A 16133-nucleotide genomic window follows, 5' to 3' on the forward strand; every position below is an offset into this window, starting at 1 on the left:
ATAAAGTATTATATTTCTTATTTTAATTACTATATAGCTTTTTTAAATAAATATATAGTTTTTTAATAATTTTATATATATATTAATAATTTTAATTTAGATAAAGAAAAATTAATATAAAAATATAGCTATTTATATAATTAAATATATAACTAATCTTAAGATTCTTTATTTAGTAAATATTAGAATTACTATAAAGCTTATTCTTAATCTAAACTAATTAATTATTAAAGGTAATATTATTCTTGTTATATTTTTAAAAATAAAAGAATTAGAGAATTTAATTAAATATCTATTTTCTAGAATAAGAAAACTAGTTATTTTAATAGATTATATAATAAGCTTTTTAATAATAGCTTTATTCTTTTATCTCTTCGTCCGGTAGAAACTGTTTACACTAGCAGGGGGGCCTGGCTCAGAGCGAAAAGGCAATAGATAACTAATAGGTTTCTAAGCAAAGGCACACGTTTTCGCCCTGAGCCAGGCCCCCCTTGCTAGCGTGGACAGTTTCTACCGGACGAAGGGATAGGGCTTGCTTAGTTTCTCTTAGCTAATTATAATAATTCTCGCTATAGGCGAGAATATTATACGTTTTTAGAATCAGCTTAATAACTTCTTTATATAAAGCTTCGGGATTCCGGAATAACTCTTGAAACTCTGCCTTTAATAGAACAGATCTCTCTTCTTTCTCTGCTCTCTAAAAGAGAGTATCTCTTCTATTATAAGTATTAACGGGATACTCGGACCTCTCAGGAGACTTAATAAGAGACTTTGGTTTACCTTCTAGTAGCGTACTAGTAGCGTCTCGCGCCATAGCTCCTTCTGACTTGCCTAGTTATTCCGGGACTTGCTTTCTTGTATCTTCTTTAGTAGTGAGGTTACCGGCCTATCGGCTTGCCTGGCCGGTCCAGGGCTTTCTTTCGTTCTGACGTTGGTTGACTGGTACGGGAATAGCCACGGCGCATTGCGTCTGCACTCGTCCAAAACTGATCGGGTAGATATTATTTAAATCCTCCGCAGGATTAAGAAGTAGGTGAGCTTTGAATTATGTCACGGGCACAAGATCTAGGGGCCTGGAAGGCAGAGTTAGACTATCTCTATTCCGACGATTCAAAGCTAAAGAGAGAAGAGGATCTCGAAGGAGCCTCGGATCTAAATAATCGCGAGCTACGCACGGGCCCACGTGCTAGCTTAAGCTCGAGGTCACGTGTAACCATCAGGTGACTACAGATGCCACGCTCAGATGCCAGATGCCTCGCTAGTCTAACCCCTACTAGTACCGTATATCGTAACAACCGTAACACAAAATAGGAAACCAAATCCACAACACCTGACGTCCGCCCATGCTCCGTCACGTGTGCCCATCACAGAACTACCAATAGGCTTTCGCCAAATGAGGCATGAGGCATCAAGGCATCAAGGCATCAAGGCACGAAGAATGAATAAGGCCAAGTAAGGGTAAAGGTAAAGGGAAGCTTCCAAAAAAGTGTGGCCTCAAGCTTGGGACAGGTGATATCTTGTTTCCTCACCCCCCTCCCTCGAGCTCCATCCAACCTTCCTCAAATTCCTTACCGTAGTCCGTGATCACGATTAAGTCCCGCTCCACGTCTGCTATCATCGAGATCTGCAAACTAAGCCAATTTTCTGGCCTCCGACAACGAACGGCACGCTCCAACTACACCCTGCAACTCCCATTGTGAGAATTCTGGTGGCGATAGTTACTGTTCTCTCGCGCCGCCATGGATATCGAAGCTCTCAAAGAGCAGGCAAGGAACATAAATGCTCAGCACACGGACGGGGCTGACAATCAAGCAGTGGTCAGAGGTCGAGGACCGAGATGGTGTACGTCTGAGTTGGAATGTCTTTCCCAGCTCTCGAATGGTATTCCCACCCACAAAGTCGAATTGCCTCCAGACTGCTTAAATACTGCAGGAAGCTTCACGGCTTGTTGTACCGATCGGCGCATTGTACACCCCTCTGAAGGAGAAGCCTGACACCCCTCTCCTGCAATTCGAGCCTGTAATCTGTAAACAGCCTTGCAGATCTGTCCTGAATCCTTTCTGGTATTGCCCAGAGAATTTTTCGGACTTGAGGCCATACTGACAGTATCTAGCCAAGTGGATGTCCGCGCACGTCTTTGGATCTGCCCTTTTTGCTTGTCAAGAAACCCCCTCCCCCCGCACTACAAGGACATTACAGCCAATGCGATACCTCCCGAGCTACACCCTTCAAATACCACGATTGAGTACAGGTTATCCAGACCAGCTCCAAGTCCGCCGATATTCCTGTATGTTGTAGATACCTGCCAGGAAGAAGACAGCTTGTCCGCGCTGAAGGAGTCGTTGATCTTGAGCTTGAGCCTCTTACCCGAAAATGCCTTGGTGGGCCTTGTAACTTTTGGTACTATGGTACGGCTCCCACATGCAAGGATTAGTTACATAGCGAGCTGACATGCACGAAGGCCCAAGTCCACGAAATTGGCTATACCGAATGTCCAAAGTCATATGTATTCCGAGGCAGCAAGGACTATTCTGCAAAGCAGGTTCAAGAAATGCTTGGGTTGACTTCCCCTGGTTTGCGACCTGGCATGCAGCAGCAACAGCCTGGACGACCAATGCCCCCAATGGGTCCGGCTGCCAGATTTTTGTTGCCAGTGCAGCAGTGCGAATTCCAGCTGACCAAGGCTCTGGAGCAGCTTCAAAAAGACCCTTGGCCAGTGGCCAGTGACAGGAGAAATCTTAGATGTACCGGAGTTGCTTTGAGCGTTGCTGTTGGACTTCTGGAATCCTCATTTCAGAACGCTGGTGGACGAATCATGCTTTTTGCTGGCGGGCCAGCCACCGAGGGACCAGGTTTAGTGGTTGGACCAGAGCTCAGAGAACCAATTAGATCGCATCACGACATTGATCGCGACAATATCAAGTACTACAAGAAAGCATTGAAGGTATGTCTTCCCCAACCTGGATGTAATGCCTCTAGGCCCCAAGGAATGCACTGATCAGTTAGTTCTATGACAATCTTGCTAAGAGGACGGCGCATAATGGACACATTATCGACATCTTCGCTGGTTGCTTGGATCAAGTGGGCCTTTTAGAAATGAAGGGTCTCTCGAACTCCACTGGCGGCCATATGGTGCTGACAGATAGCTTCACGGCATCTATGTTCAAGCAATCATTCGTTCGGATCTTTGAAAAGGACGCGGATGACAACCTTCTCATGGGGTTTAATGCTTCCCTGGAGGTTCTGACGACCAAAGAACTTAAGGTCACTGGGTTGATTGGACATGCAGTATCCATGAACAAGAAGTCGACATCTGTAGGGGAGACGGAATGCGGTATCGGCAACACGTGTTCGTGGAAGATGTGTGGTATCGATCCGAGTGCCAGTTATGGAATCTACTTCGAAATTGCCAGTCAAGGAGGCCCGACCCAACACCAGCAAACTCCACAAAAGGGCATGATGCAATTCTTAACCTATTATCAACACTCCTCTGGACAGTTTCACCTTCGAGTCACAACAGTCTCCCGAAACCTGAGCGGCCCGGCAGGTGATCCTGCAATCGCGCAGTCATTCGACCAAGAGGCCGCAGCTGTTCTCATGTCTAGGATAGCAGTTTTCAAGGCTGAAGTTGACGATGGCCCAGATGTTTTACGATGGGTGGATCGAATGCTCATTCGACTCTGTTCTCGATTTGCCGACTATCGTAAGGATGACCCATCGTCGTTCCGGCTCGAAAAGAACTTCACCCTCTATCCCCAATTCATGTTCCACTTGAGGCGGAGTCAGTTCCTCCAGGTTTTCAATAACTCGCCCGACGAAACTGCCTTTTACAGGCATGTTCTCAACCATGAAGATGTCAGCAACTCGCTCATAATGATCCAACCGACATTGGATTCATACACATTCGACCAAGATGGGAGCCAGCCAGTTCTTCTTGACTCAACATCTATTCAACCTACCCACATACTTCTCCTTGACACATTCTTCCACATCCTGATCTTCCATGGCGAAACTGTAGCAGAATGGAGGAAAGCCGGGTACCAAGAGCAGGAAGGTTATGAGAACTTCGCTTCACTACTAGAGCAACCAAAGGAGGATGCCAGGGTATCTTAGCAATTTCCATATTCAAGAACGCACTGACGTTGTCCAGGATCTCATAACGGATCGTTTCCCGCTCCCTCGGTTTATCGTTTGCGATGCTGGTGGATCGCAGGCACGTTTCTTACTCTCCAAGCTGAATCCATCGACAACACACACCACCGGTGCTTGGGGTGGTGTGGGGGCACAAACAGCGCAGACCATCTTCACCGACGATGTCTCATTGCAGACATTCATGGATCATTTGATGAAGTATGTATCGATGATCATGCACACTTTCCCAATTAACACGTGTTAGGTTGGCCGTGAGCGGAACGAATTAAATTTGGAGAGAATACAACGGGGCGTAGGACATTATCACTTGCAGCACTCAAGTGGAATTTGGACTCAAGATCTTTGAACAGGAGCCGTCTGCGTCGTGCGCATCAGTGTAGATTAGCACCCTGGCAGACAATAAACACTAGAGAGACCCAGCGTAGGGAAGCCAATTCAGAGTGAGAGAGAGAAATATCGCGAGAGATAGCGCCCCTGAATTATGATTTGCGCAGCTAGATTGAGGTGCTATGAATCACTCACATGCTGTCTACCCACAACTCTTGCCGTAGCCATGAGATTTGTTGGTCGCAGGCAAAACCAAATTGTACTGCCTCCCCATATATCCCATGGCTACCCCTATCACCATCCTCTTCTCTTCCCCTCCCCCGAAAGAATATGTATGGTGATTTAGCTTGGCGGGACAGTGAGACCAATAGGTAGCCTTGCCTGCAGCGGCCAAGAACGACCCTGATCTCTCGACTCAAGTTGAATCATTCCACCTATAAATGTCCCTCGAGTTATATAGTATATAAAACCCACCCCTTGGCAAATGTTGGAAATTCTAGACTACAGAATTTCTACAACGTCTAGCTTAATGTCCAACTTTGGGTTGGGACATTGAAAATCAATGCTGCCTTTTCTGCCTACGGCGAGCAAGGCTATCTTTCAGCCTTACCTTACCTTGCACATTTTAGCGCTTTCGCCTAACAGCCCAAACCCGCACTTTACATTTTTTTCGAATTTGTTCTTTTACATTTTTTGAGTCAACCACGTCGCGAGAACCTCTGTCAATTGCAATCATGCGTAAGTTATACTGCTTGCCAGCATTTGAATCCTTGCTAACAACGTCCTGCACAGCTCCAAAGCTTGACCCCAACGAGATCAAGGTGATGTACGTCGATACATTCCCCTACCCCTCTTCGCCAATAGATCCTGCGAGATTCCATGGGAGCAGCGTTTGCTAAAAGCTGGTCTCTAGCCACCTGCGAGCAACTGGTGGTGAAGTCGGTGCTTCATCCGCCCTTGCTCCAAAGATTGGTCCCCTTGGCCTTTCCCCGAAAAAGGTTGGAGAAGACATTGCGAAGGCGACGGGCGACTGGGTAGGCACACATTCCGTACATCAGTTCCAGGCTGGCATGCCAATAACGTTGTTTTTCACAGAAAGGCCTTCGTGTCACAGTAAAGCTCACCATCCAAAATCGACAAGCTGCCGTTTCCGTTGTCCCTTCGGCTTCCTCCCTGGTCATCAAAGCTCTGAAGGAACCTCCGCGAGACCGCAAGAAGGAAAAGAACATCAAGCATAGCAAGTCAATCACCTTAGATGAGGTTATCGAAATCGCCCGGACCATGCGATTCAAATCACTTTCAAAGGAGCTCAAGGGTGGTGTTAAGGAGATTCTCGGTACCGCTTTCAGCGTTGGCTGCCAGGTCGATGGAAGAAGTCCAAAGGACATCAGCGATGATATTGAGAGTGGGGAGATTGAGAGTAAGTTTTGCTGTGACCCGATATTAAACCATTAGCTGACTTGAATCCAGTTCCGGACGAATGAATGACCATGGTCTTCTTTCTTTTGCATGTATTGGGCTCCATACTTCACAATTTGTTGTGCAAGCAATGGCAATGATTCACCAAGAAACAAAAGTATTACGTCCGTGAAGTCCAATGCATCGAATTCAAATTCCAGCCATCTTACCAAACACTCTGGTCCTCACCCCCTTTCCCCTCGAGGACTGGTTCAATCTATGGTACTTAGTTTCGAAGCAAGGAGAATTAGCCGTGTACGCACTATGATACCCTCCTGGAATTCGTTTGCTGTTCCTTGATTTTCTGGACCATATCATATCTGCTTTCTAATTGATGCCCCTAACTTCGTGCAATCTCGACAGAATAACTTGGTACTGCATTCTCTGAATGAATACATGGGGTCAAGAATATGGTACCCTGGAAGCAGGGGCTTTTATTGCTCCATCAGCGTCAGCGCTTCGGGATTCCAATACTGTAAGACAAACTTGCAGTAATCCCACAGGCGGCAGAGAAAAATCTACAAGCCCAGTCTACAGGTCGCTGAAGTAGGCCCTTAGAAATTTGTACTCTTTCCCATTAAAATAAAGCCTGGCACAATCGGGGAAAATCTCACGGTCTATCATATGAAGACACGATTCTTGTTTGAACGGGCTGTTGAGTCAAGGCAGAACTGATAGGCGATTCGGCGCAGCGCCCCCTGCAAAGCAAAGCCGCCCTGCTTAGTACCACCTCGAGTCGACAAGCCAACTGTGTCGCCTTCTCCATCATTCTTCCCATATCTCGAGATTCTACCCTTTATCTACCATCTACCAGCCATCTCAACGACCGCCAGGTCCTTCATCCCGACCTTGGTGCGGTTCCTGCTCCCCTGCTCGGGATCCGATTTTAGTCGTTCCTTCCCGCCCCGCGCTCGACCTCACCTCGACTCTCTCGATCCCCGCGAAGCCTTATACTGGTTTGCTGTGTCTGAGGGAGAGGCAGAAGAGATCTCGAGACGCCCAATTTGGGCTGCCGGATTAGGGGCTCGAGATGATCAACAGAATCAACGCTGCCCTCCTTCGTGCAGGCATTGGCACTGATTGGTTCTGATGAATCTTCATTACGCCCTCTGAAGGTACCAACTTGGCCGCAGAACCCCTTTGCTATTCCGATATAGCTGCAAATCGAATGAACATGATTCCCCAAATTGCTCACCATCCTCGACATCTATCGCAGCAGTTCGGCAGCCCAGGATTTGCAACCCCTCCCTTCGAACCTCTTCCAACCCCACGACGAGCGGATCGGCTTGCGCCTCTTCCATTTCGAGGCTCGAGAAACCTCACAAATTCAACCCCGTTGGCACCGCCTCAGCGCGCATACCCAGTTGAGAATTATGGCGCTCTGCGTCACAGTCTTGTGAGAGGCAGTGCGGCTGGTCAAGGCCTTGGTGGGCAGTATGACGACCCCTCGGAGCACATGCTTCGAAGGAAAACACCAAATGGGACGCTCGCTGCTGGTTACGATGGGACGCCAGTGCAGTGGTCCAGTAAGGCGCCGGCACTGAAACATGTTGTGCTTCCTATGTCAGTAACAGCTACGGGCCAGAATGGCAGATACTCCACTTCAGCAGAGGATGATCCCCGGAACCAACGAAGATCTGGAGGCACAAGCTGGCATCAACTGCAACAAGTAACTCAAATGGGCGGATACAATGCCCCTGACGGAGGGATGCGGATGAATGGTGATCCTGTTAACTGGCCACAGCTTCCGCCCATATCCGATCCTTCTCAGAATGTTTGGGATCATATTCGAACACACCCAGCCGCTACATACTATCCCAATAATGACAATCAGATCCCGACTGTCCTACAGCCGGCATATCTACCGTCACCCGGCCCAACCGCATCGAACGGGGGGGGGTTTTACGGCCCATACTGGCCTGATGGAAAATTCGTTCCCTATCGGCCAGCGGCAATTCGAGAACAGGGCCATCACCACTCAAGCAATACATATGATTTCCCTCGAGGGCTGGAAACACATGTCAAGACTTCTGTGGAACAATTGCCCCCCCTTCGTCAATCGCCCTTCAATGGCCAGGTTCCTCCGCGCCCTGGACATGCTCCTCTATCTTCTTCAGATACTGTGCCGCGCTATTTGGAAGACCGATATCTGAACTTGTCTCATTCGCATTCTAACTTCCCAAATACAACCATCTATGCGTCATTTTTTGACGCGTCTCGTACACCTACTGCTCAATCGACCATCAGGTCTGGTAATCCGCGGTTCAAGGAGAAGACCCTTTCGTGGGCTCACAGCATATATGTTGATCTTCTTGCGTTTCTCCACCAATCAAAGAAAGAAAATAGACAGTCGAGGCAATCTCATGGATTTCGAACTTATTCAAAGAACGGTATATATCCTAAACCACCTCGTCAGCCCGCATCTTACATAGGATCTCCACAATGGGGCGGCTTTGATGCGGATGAAAGTGGTGGGACAAATCCAAGGAGCCGTGTTGGAAGCTCGACAGTGATTTCTGACCGTACTACAGGGAGTGATAACCTCGCCGGCTGGCAAGGCGCACACGGTCAGCTGGAACCACGGCACCACGGGAGGTCTTCCAATCAGGAAATTCCACACTATGTTTCACAGTTTCAAGCCGCTCAAACTCATGCTAGCTCTCCCCTTAACAAAGCGAAGGAAGCTTTAGACATGCTTACAAGCCTTTGCGATCAAAGTGGATGGTGTTGGATTGATGGGATGCTGCTTGGGGGATGTCTTGCGTATGGCCTCGAGGAGTACCAGAAAGCGCTTGATTGGTACTCCAAGATCGTTGCATTGGATCCGAAGTGAGTTACACCAACCCCTCCCATCCACGTTCTTGCCAAGGGTTGTTCTGATATGGATTGTAGGCATGTCGAGGCAATTTCGAATCTAGCAGCGACATTATTGTGCTTGAACAGGCGAGAGGAGGCTGAACATCATTGGCTACAGTCCGTGAAGCTTCGTCCAAGCTACTTCGAGGCTGTTGAGCATCTTATTGGACTCCTCTGCGGCGATCACCGAGGGAACGAAGCCGTCAATATTATCGAATTTGTTGAACGCTCTCTCCGGTTGCCAAGGTCTGATGACTCCCAGGACTACTTCAGCGAGACGTCAAGCAATGCCGATCGTGAATCATGTGCATCTTCAGAGACGGTTGCCCTCGACTACGAAGCTGATGGCGACAGAATATTCAGATCACCTCGAAGTCGGGAGAGTGAGGATTATTCCGCCCAAGCTGGCTTTGGATCGAGTGGCTTCTCCGTGCCCGCCTCGGAAAATGGACGTATTCTCGCTCTTGTCCATGCAAAAGGGAACATGCTATACGCTCTTGCAGATGTTGATGGCGCATCGAAGGCCTTCGAAGACGCTGTCTTGATCAGCACTGGCAGGAGCTTCCATGGAATCAAGGATCTCATTCGCAGAATAATCGATGTGCTATCTCTTGATGGCATTAATCCCTTGCGCTCAGATTTTCGTTCTCAGAGCACGAGATCAACTCCACTTCTTCTTCCTCCGGACAAGGCCTTGCAGACTGCCAACCTCGTTTTTGCCAAAAACGGCGACCTTCCAGGCCTCCGCCACGTTCCCGAGGGCATTGCCAAGAGAGCAGCCATCTCAACAACAAGCAATTCGCTCCTCTCTCTTGCGAAAATATTCCAAGATGCTATGTCGAACAGTAGCTCTAGACAGAGAATCTCGAGGATGCCTACAGGTGTTGGCGATATTCTAGCACTCTACTACCTATCATTGTCCTTGCAGCCAAGCCCGTCGACCGCTAACAATGTGGGTATATTGCTGGCAGGCATTCAGCAAGCTCCTGGACATCGCCACCACGTGCACAGTGAAAGCTCTGCACAGCCTGCTATTCCTGGCGTCGTCCCAGGGAGCGGAGTAGCTTTGGCTCTTGCATATTACAACTACGGCCTCAATTTGGACTCAAGACACGCCCACATCTACACGAACCTTGGCAGCCTTCTGAAAGACATTGGACAGCTTGCTGCCGCTATCACGATGTATGAAAAGGCCGTGTCCTGCGATAGCTCATTTGATATTGCTCTTGCGAACCTTGCCAATGCGGTCAAGGACCAGGGGCGTACAAGTGATGCCATCGAATATTATAGACGCGCAGTAGCATCAAGCCCAGACTTCGCAGAGGCGGTGTGCGGTCTCGCGAATGCCCTTAATTCTGTGTGCGACTGGGCTGGACGAGGTGGAGTCATACTTGACGGGAGTAAGCAGGACAGATGGCATGTGGACGAAACAGGAATGATCACGGATGCCAGATCAAATGGCATTGGTGGTGGTTGGATGAAGCGGGTTGTCGACATAGTCGCAAAACAACTTAAAGACGGCGCAACCTGGGGTCGTGGAACGCTGCAAAGCCCGGTTCTCCATAACTTTCTTCACCAATTGGAAGTCGCGGACTCTGGGGGCTTGTGGTCTCCAGAGAAAAGGACTAATATACAAGTAACGCTTGCTGGATGGGCCGGTCAGCGCTGGGAAGGTGCCCGCATCGTACGGATAATAGAGCGCGCCGTCAAACGAGCAATGCATCGATGGTATCATGACAAGCATGTCAAAAGGCGTGACCTCCCCTCATCACTATATCCACGACCACTGCTTCCGAGCAGCCTCACTGTCCCGTCTGCGCCAACGGTCCTTCCCTTCCACACATTTACTTGTCCTCTGTCGGCCAAGGATATACGCATGATCTCGCAACGAAATGCCCTTAGGATATCTTGCTCCACGTTGCGGGCTCCCTGGATGCAAGGGACAGTTTTCTCGCCGCCGCCGCCTCCTGCGCCACATTTGAATATTGGATACGTCTCGTCTGATTTTAACAATCACCCCTTGGCTCATCTGTGAGTTGCCTCTTCATGTCTCATCAAAGCCATTATTGACTGATTCCCAAGGATGCAATCTGTTTTTGGTCTCCATGACCCATCTCGAGCGAAAGCATTTTGCTATGCTACCACAGCTAGTGACAATTCGGTCCACAGGCAGCAGATCGAGCGCGAAGCGCCAGTATTTCGCGACGCCAGTTCGTGGTCGGCGGACCGTTTAGTGCAGCAGATCGTCGAAGATGGCATCCACATCCTTGTTAATCTTAATGGATATACCCGAGGCGCAAGAAACGAAATCTTCGCAGCTCGTCCAGCTCCCATTCAGATGTCTTTCATGGGATTTGCGGGGACACTTGGAGCTGAGTGGTGCGATTACATCTTGGCAGATGAGACTGCGATCCCCCCGGACACTTTGCGACCATGGCGTCGGAATCTTGATCTTGAGGACCAACTACTGGATCAGCAATCTCACGAAGAAGAAGATTGGATTTACTCGGAGAACGTAATATTTTGCCGGGATACCTTCTTCTGCTGTGACCATGCCCAGTCAGAACCTCGTGAAAACCAACTATCATGGGACGATGAGCAGTCCAGGAGATGGAAAATGAGAAAGGAACTATTTCCGAGCCTCTCTGATGACGCGATAATACTTGGAAACTTCAATCAGTTATACAAGGTATGTACCATTCTCCTGCATGCCGGCGAGATAGACTGCAACTCACCGCTTCAGATTGAACCAACCACCTTTCGAACTTGGTTGAGAATTTTGGACAAAGTCCCGAAAGCAATTCTATGGCTGCTTCGTTTCCCGGACTTAGGGGAGAGTAACCTGAAGCGTACCGCCCAAGAATGGGCAGGGGAGAGCGTTGCATCACGCATCTGGTTCACGGACGTGGCTCCAAAGCACCAGCACATTTCCCGCGCTCGAGTTTGCGACCTTTTTCTGGACACGCCCGAATGCAATGCCCACACAACAGCAGCGGATGTTTTGTGGTCCAGCACGCCCCTCCTGACGCTCCCTCGCTACAAGTATAAGATGTGCTCTCGCATGGCAGCGTCGATTCTGAAGGGGGCTCTACCTAAGAGTGAAGAGGGCCGTCAGGCGGCCGCTGAGCTTATTGCAAAAGACGATGATGAGTATGAAGAATTTGCAATCAGACTTGCTAATGAATTTTCCTACAAGACCAATCCTTCTGGTCGCGGGGAAGGCGTTGGGAGACTTGGCGAACTCCGTAAGATCTTGTTCAACAGCCGCTGGACTTGTGCATTGTTCGATACGAAGAGATGGGTTTCTGATTTAGAGGCTGCTTACGGCGAGGCCTGGCGAAGGTGGGTAGCAAATGAAGGGGGAGATATTTATCTATAAATACTTGGATCTTGCACTTATAGAACTAGAGGGGTTGGTTTGGATCACGGTGCGTCATTTGGTGCTGGAGCGATGGAGTCACAGGGAACATTAAGCGTATAAGATGGGGGAGTTTTGGATTTGCAGATATGTCGAGCGACTCCTCATCCAAATGAGCTAGATACCCATCAGTTGATCAAGATCGTCCGATCGTTTTCTTCGCATATCCCCTGCAGCACAAGATGGCAGCGAATCTTAGTTTTCGGGAAAAGAGGGCGTGAACCAAAGAACCTTATATCGGGCCGCCAAATGCAATGGCTACGAAAAGTCAGGTAAGCCGTCGGGGCTTTGAGGAGAAAAGGCAGTTATGGCCCACACGGAGCTCGTTTCGGTCAAACAAGGGTTAGGAAACGCCTCACCGTTGTTCTCTCGTGAGCGTCCTATTGCTAACGAGCATTTTTATCCAGAGATGATGGAAACACATATCAACATAATTTCAGAGTGCCGTTGAAATTAGGAGGACTCCGACTGAGATTGCTCCGTCCACTAGCAAACCTCGCCCGTAATGACCCCTAATGGTCGGCTGGCTGGGTTCGATTTCCTCCGGGACAAGTCATCTCGTTGATTTGAGTTTGCTGCAAGACACAGTTTCAGTGGTCATACGGGTTGAATGAAGTCTTTCCAAATACCAAATTTGTTTTATGCACCAAGATAGGCATTAGAAATGCACCCTTAGAGATAAGATCAGGTCAGAGCCTGATGCTATGCCGGCGAAGTACGGCTGCCTGCCGGACTTGTGAGAGGCAAGGGTTTTGCTCTCAGGTTAGCTTCGTCGTCAGCGGTTCCAAAAGGAAAGTATGGGATATTCAATGGCGGGTGCACCAGTCGCTCCGTTGTCGAGTCGAGTTCGCGTTCACTCCATAGTATATACGTGAAGTTTAAGCCGCAGGCTTGCCAGTGCAGCATATCATTCCACTCCTCTGCACCGTACAGCCATTGACCGTGAGACTAACCTACTAGACAATCGTGTTCTATTACGAGTTCCCTTGGTCGAGCCGTGCCTCTGGACCGACATAATCTTATGAGAAGGTATTGCAGGGTTGACGACTGTTCCGACAAAGACAAGGTCAACATGAGCAGAACACGAGGACAAGTAGTTTTTGGTGAGGCTAGGATATGCCCCAAAAAGGCAGGAGATAACCTTGCATTTCCCAATTGGTCATTAAAGTCAAAGGTATATACAGTCATGTTATGTTATGGCGGGTTTAAATGGGTATCTATATAACAAATGTACAAGCACTATTAAGGATTGGAATCCCGATTTCGTTACGACAAAAGGAGAGACGTTGCTCATTAATTTCCTGCACGCGGTCACCGCTTCCACACCAAGAAAGCCTTCGTGTGTCCCAAGTAGTGCAAATGAGGAGACCCAGACGAACAAGTCAACACCAAACCTCCTTTTTTAACCCCAGGGTTCCTAAAGTGGCGGTTGGTTCACCCCAGTAAAGAAGAGAGATGCATTCTCGAATCGCGTTCCGCCGAGTGGTCTCGTCGCTCCAATCGAGTACTTAATTGCAACGGCGGAAGCTGAACTGGAGTCGATGGGGCTGTCGGTAGTTGCGACCGAGAGTTGAAATGATAATCTCGTGGTGATGCCATCAAGTGCTGTTTCTCGGAACGATGCATCTGTGGCGAAGATGCTGTCAAGCCGTTGAGATTTGTATCGCTGGAGAAGCGCGAGGCAGAGCTGTACATGTCGACGTCCGAGAAGAAAGAATTCGGTCTGAAGGAGAGTGTTGGCAAGCTTGGTCTTCGGTTATCGCGACTAAAAGGATTCAGGGGAGGTAGCTCAACCCCAGGCGAGGAAGCTAGGCGAGGGGATATCGAGAAGGCGGAGCCATTATCTGACACCAGCGAAGGTGCTCCATCGACTGACTCTGCTCGTGAGCCTTCCGAGACCGCTGGAGAAGGAAGGGGTCCGTCCGGACCATGTCGACAAGGGAAGCCCGAAGGTGTGAGGTCGAGGGGACGACCAAGGGGTCTCGCGAATGATAGAGGTTGAGCACGCTCATCAAAGGTGGTGGTATGTTGAGAGGAAGGCCTTCGTCGTAGGACGAGACGTCGACGACGGTTCATGCTGCCGTTCCACCAATTCTTGACGGCATTGTCGCTTCGACCATGGAGTCGACGAGCAATCTCAGCCCATCGCTTCCCCATTTCTCCTACCATGCGCTCAATTTGCAGACCCTCATCGGGACTGATCGGCTCGTGATTCAGTGATGGCTTGAGGTTTTGGTGATACCGTTCTCGGCACTGTTTGGGGGACCGAGAGCCGATGAGTTGGGCTATCCGGACCCAATTCAATGCTCCCTGGGTGTGCACCAGCTGACACAAGTAGGCATCTTCTGCCTGGGACCAAGGCCCTCGCCGATGGGATGCCATGGCAGAGGATTATGAAAAGGTCGTATCTCTTTGGAAGGCTGCCGAAAACGTTTCTGAATGACCAGGATCTGAACAGAGCGGTTTGCCAACAAAACCCGAAATGCTATGGGCCGTGGAAGTGGAGAGGAGGACGTCTCGTAGGATTCTCGATAGGAAGAGATCAGAAAACGATCCAGGTATCAGGAGTATTGGAATTCAAGGATGATGAAATTGGGAATCCTCCGCGGAGGGGGGAGATATGGGCAAAGGGTTAGATGCCAGGTGAAGGGAGCGAAGGACGTGTTGACGAAATCAGGGCCCAAATGAAGTAGTGGATGAGGTGGTGACAGCTGAGGATATTGCTAGGAGTTTTGGTGTTGTAGTAGTGCAGCAGTGCCTGCTTTGAGATTGACAGAGGTGGCAGATGCGGGTGGGCTTTTGTTTGACAGGGAAAATCCAGCGATATAGAAATACCAGGCCAGGTGGATCCCGGTGTATATTGGCAGTCGACAGCTTTGCCAGGAGTCTCTCTCCCGAGAGCTATGTGGAAGCACCGGGAATGGGATCAGTGCTCCGGGTGGTGATGGTGGTGTGGACGATCAAGAATCGAGAGAGAGCGGTTGCCCGTCAATGGGAGAAGTTGGTTGGACTTGACCGGACGGAGGGGGCTTGATGTAGTGAGGCTGGTGTAAAACTGATCGTGGATGTTGTCAATGAGAAGGACTGAGCTACGAGCGAGGCGAGTGCTTCGTAGGTGTATGTGAAGGAAAGAGATTGAGCACTCGTTGGACGGGTGAGGGTCAATTATGAGGACGGCCAGTTACAAAAGGTGTTGTGGTGGGGGCTTAACATAAAAGAGGCAACGATCAGGCTTGTACCAGAGTGCCGGGGGCTCGTCCGGGGAGGGAATGATGGGCGACTGGGTTTAGTAGTATCCCAGGCAATATTGGGAGCGGCGTTGATGTTTGGAGATAATCTCGACTCGATTCGATTCTCGGGGGGGGGAGGGAGGGGCTCAAGGCTCGCCCATCTCAGTCGAGTACGGACGTACTGGGCTGGAGCGGCTGGGGAGGAGGAGTGAGTGGTGAGTATCACCAGCAGCCATGGCCCATGGGATGGGTCGTTTAGTGGGGAAATTCTGCGGTGACCACTGAGAGGGTCGTGGGTGTGTGAATGCTTGAGACATTGGGAGTGAGTCTCCGTACACCGGGCACGGTGTCAATGGCACAAATCCCTGGCTCGACGGGGTGGCTTTCCTCGACCTTTCAGCTGGGACCACCCGGTCTTTGCCCCATCCGGCGTAGGCGCTCCAAACACTTCCCCCTTCCGACGACCTCCCGCCGTGGTGACTGGTGAGACGTTATCAGAAGATGGAGTTTGGGCGCCAGGGTCCAAACAGCTCGCCGTATCGAGCGATTCGCGCCCCCGGCTACGGCATGGCGGATATCGATGGCGGAGACGGATTGACGAATTGGTGGACCTATTTTTGCTTCCCGCAATTAAAGCTGGTCTGTTGAATAATATGCTCCGCAGGCCGTCCTGGGGTCGTCGACTCTCAGCC

At 49.7% G+C, this 16133-nt stretch overlaps 4 protein-coding genes across 4 annotated transcripts; 3 read left to right on the forward strand and 1 right to left on the reverse strand.

Annotated features, from left to right (window-relative positions):
* Positions 1-1488: 1488 nt before the first annotated feature.
* K444DRAFT_614413 (Sec23/Sec24 trunk domain-containing protein) lies at positions 1489-4685 on the forward strand. The gene is made up of 8 exons (XM_024880527.1): positions 1489-1766; positions 1816-1881; positions 1933-2063; positions 2114-2408; positions 2462-2944; positions 3007-4104; positions 4151-4350; positions 4397-4685. The coding sequence occupies exons 1-8, from the start codon at positions 1740-1742 to the stop codon at positions 4419-4421; spliced, it is 2325 nt and encodes a 774-aa protein (XP_024735058.1). The 5' UTR covers positions 1489-1739; the 3' UTR covers positions 4422-4685.
* A 472-nt stretch (positions 4686-5157) lies between these two features.
* Positions 5158-6276, forward strand: K444DRAFT_614415 (60S ribosomal protein L12). Its single transcript, XM_024880528.1, has 5 exons — positions 5158-5217; positions 5272-5305; positions 5393-5513; positions 5575-5899; positions 5950-6276. The coding sequence occupies exons 1-5, from the start codon at positions 5214-5216 to the stop codon at positions 5961-5963; spliced, it is 498 nt and encodes a 165-aa protein (XP_024735059.1). The 5' UTR covers positions 5158-5213; the 3' UTR covers positions 5964-6276.
* An 835-nt stretch (positions 6277-7111) lies between these two features.
* Positions 7112-12172, forward strand: K444DRAFT_644100 (glycosyltransferase family 41 protein; the record flags this gene model as incomplete). The annotated part of the gene is made up of 4 exons (XM_024884923.1): positions 7112-8766; positions 8830-10824; positions 10876-11482; positions 11537-12172. The coding sequence occupies 4 exons, from the start codon at positions 7112-7114 to the stop codon at positions 12170-12172; spliced, it is 4893 nt and encodes a 1630-aa protein (XP_024735060.1).
* A 1752-nt stretch (positions 12173-13924) lies between these two features.
* On the reverse strand, positions 13925-14590 carry K444DRAFT_492907 (uncharacterized protein; the record flags this gene model as incomplete). Its single annotated transcript, XM_024873228.1, has 1 exon — positions 13925-14590. A coding segment is annotated over one exon (666 nt), but the record flags the coding sequence as incomplete, so codon positions are not given.
* Between the last annotated feature and the right edge of the window lie 1543 nt (positions 14591-16133).

This window comes from Hyaloscypha bicolor (genome assembly GCF_002865645.1).
Source record: "Hyaloscypha bicolor E unplaced genomic scaffold K444scaffold_98, whole genome shotgun sequence".
NCBI classification, from domain to species: Eukaryota; Fungi; Ascomycota; class Leotiomycetes; order Helotiales; family Hyaloscyphaceae; genus Hyaloscypha; species Hyaloscypha bicolor.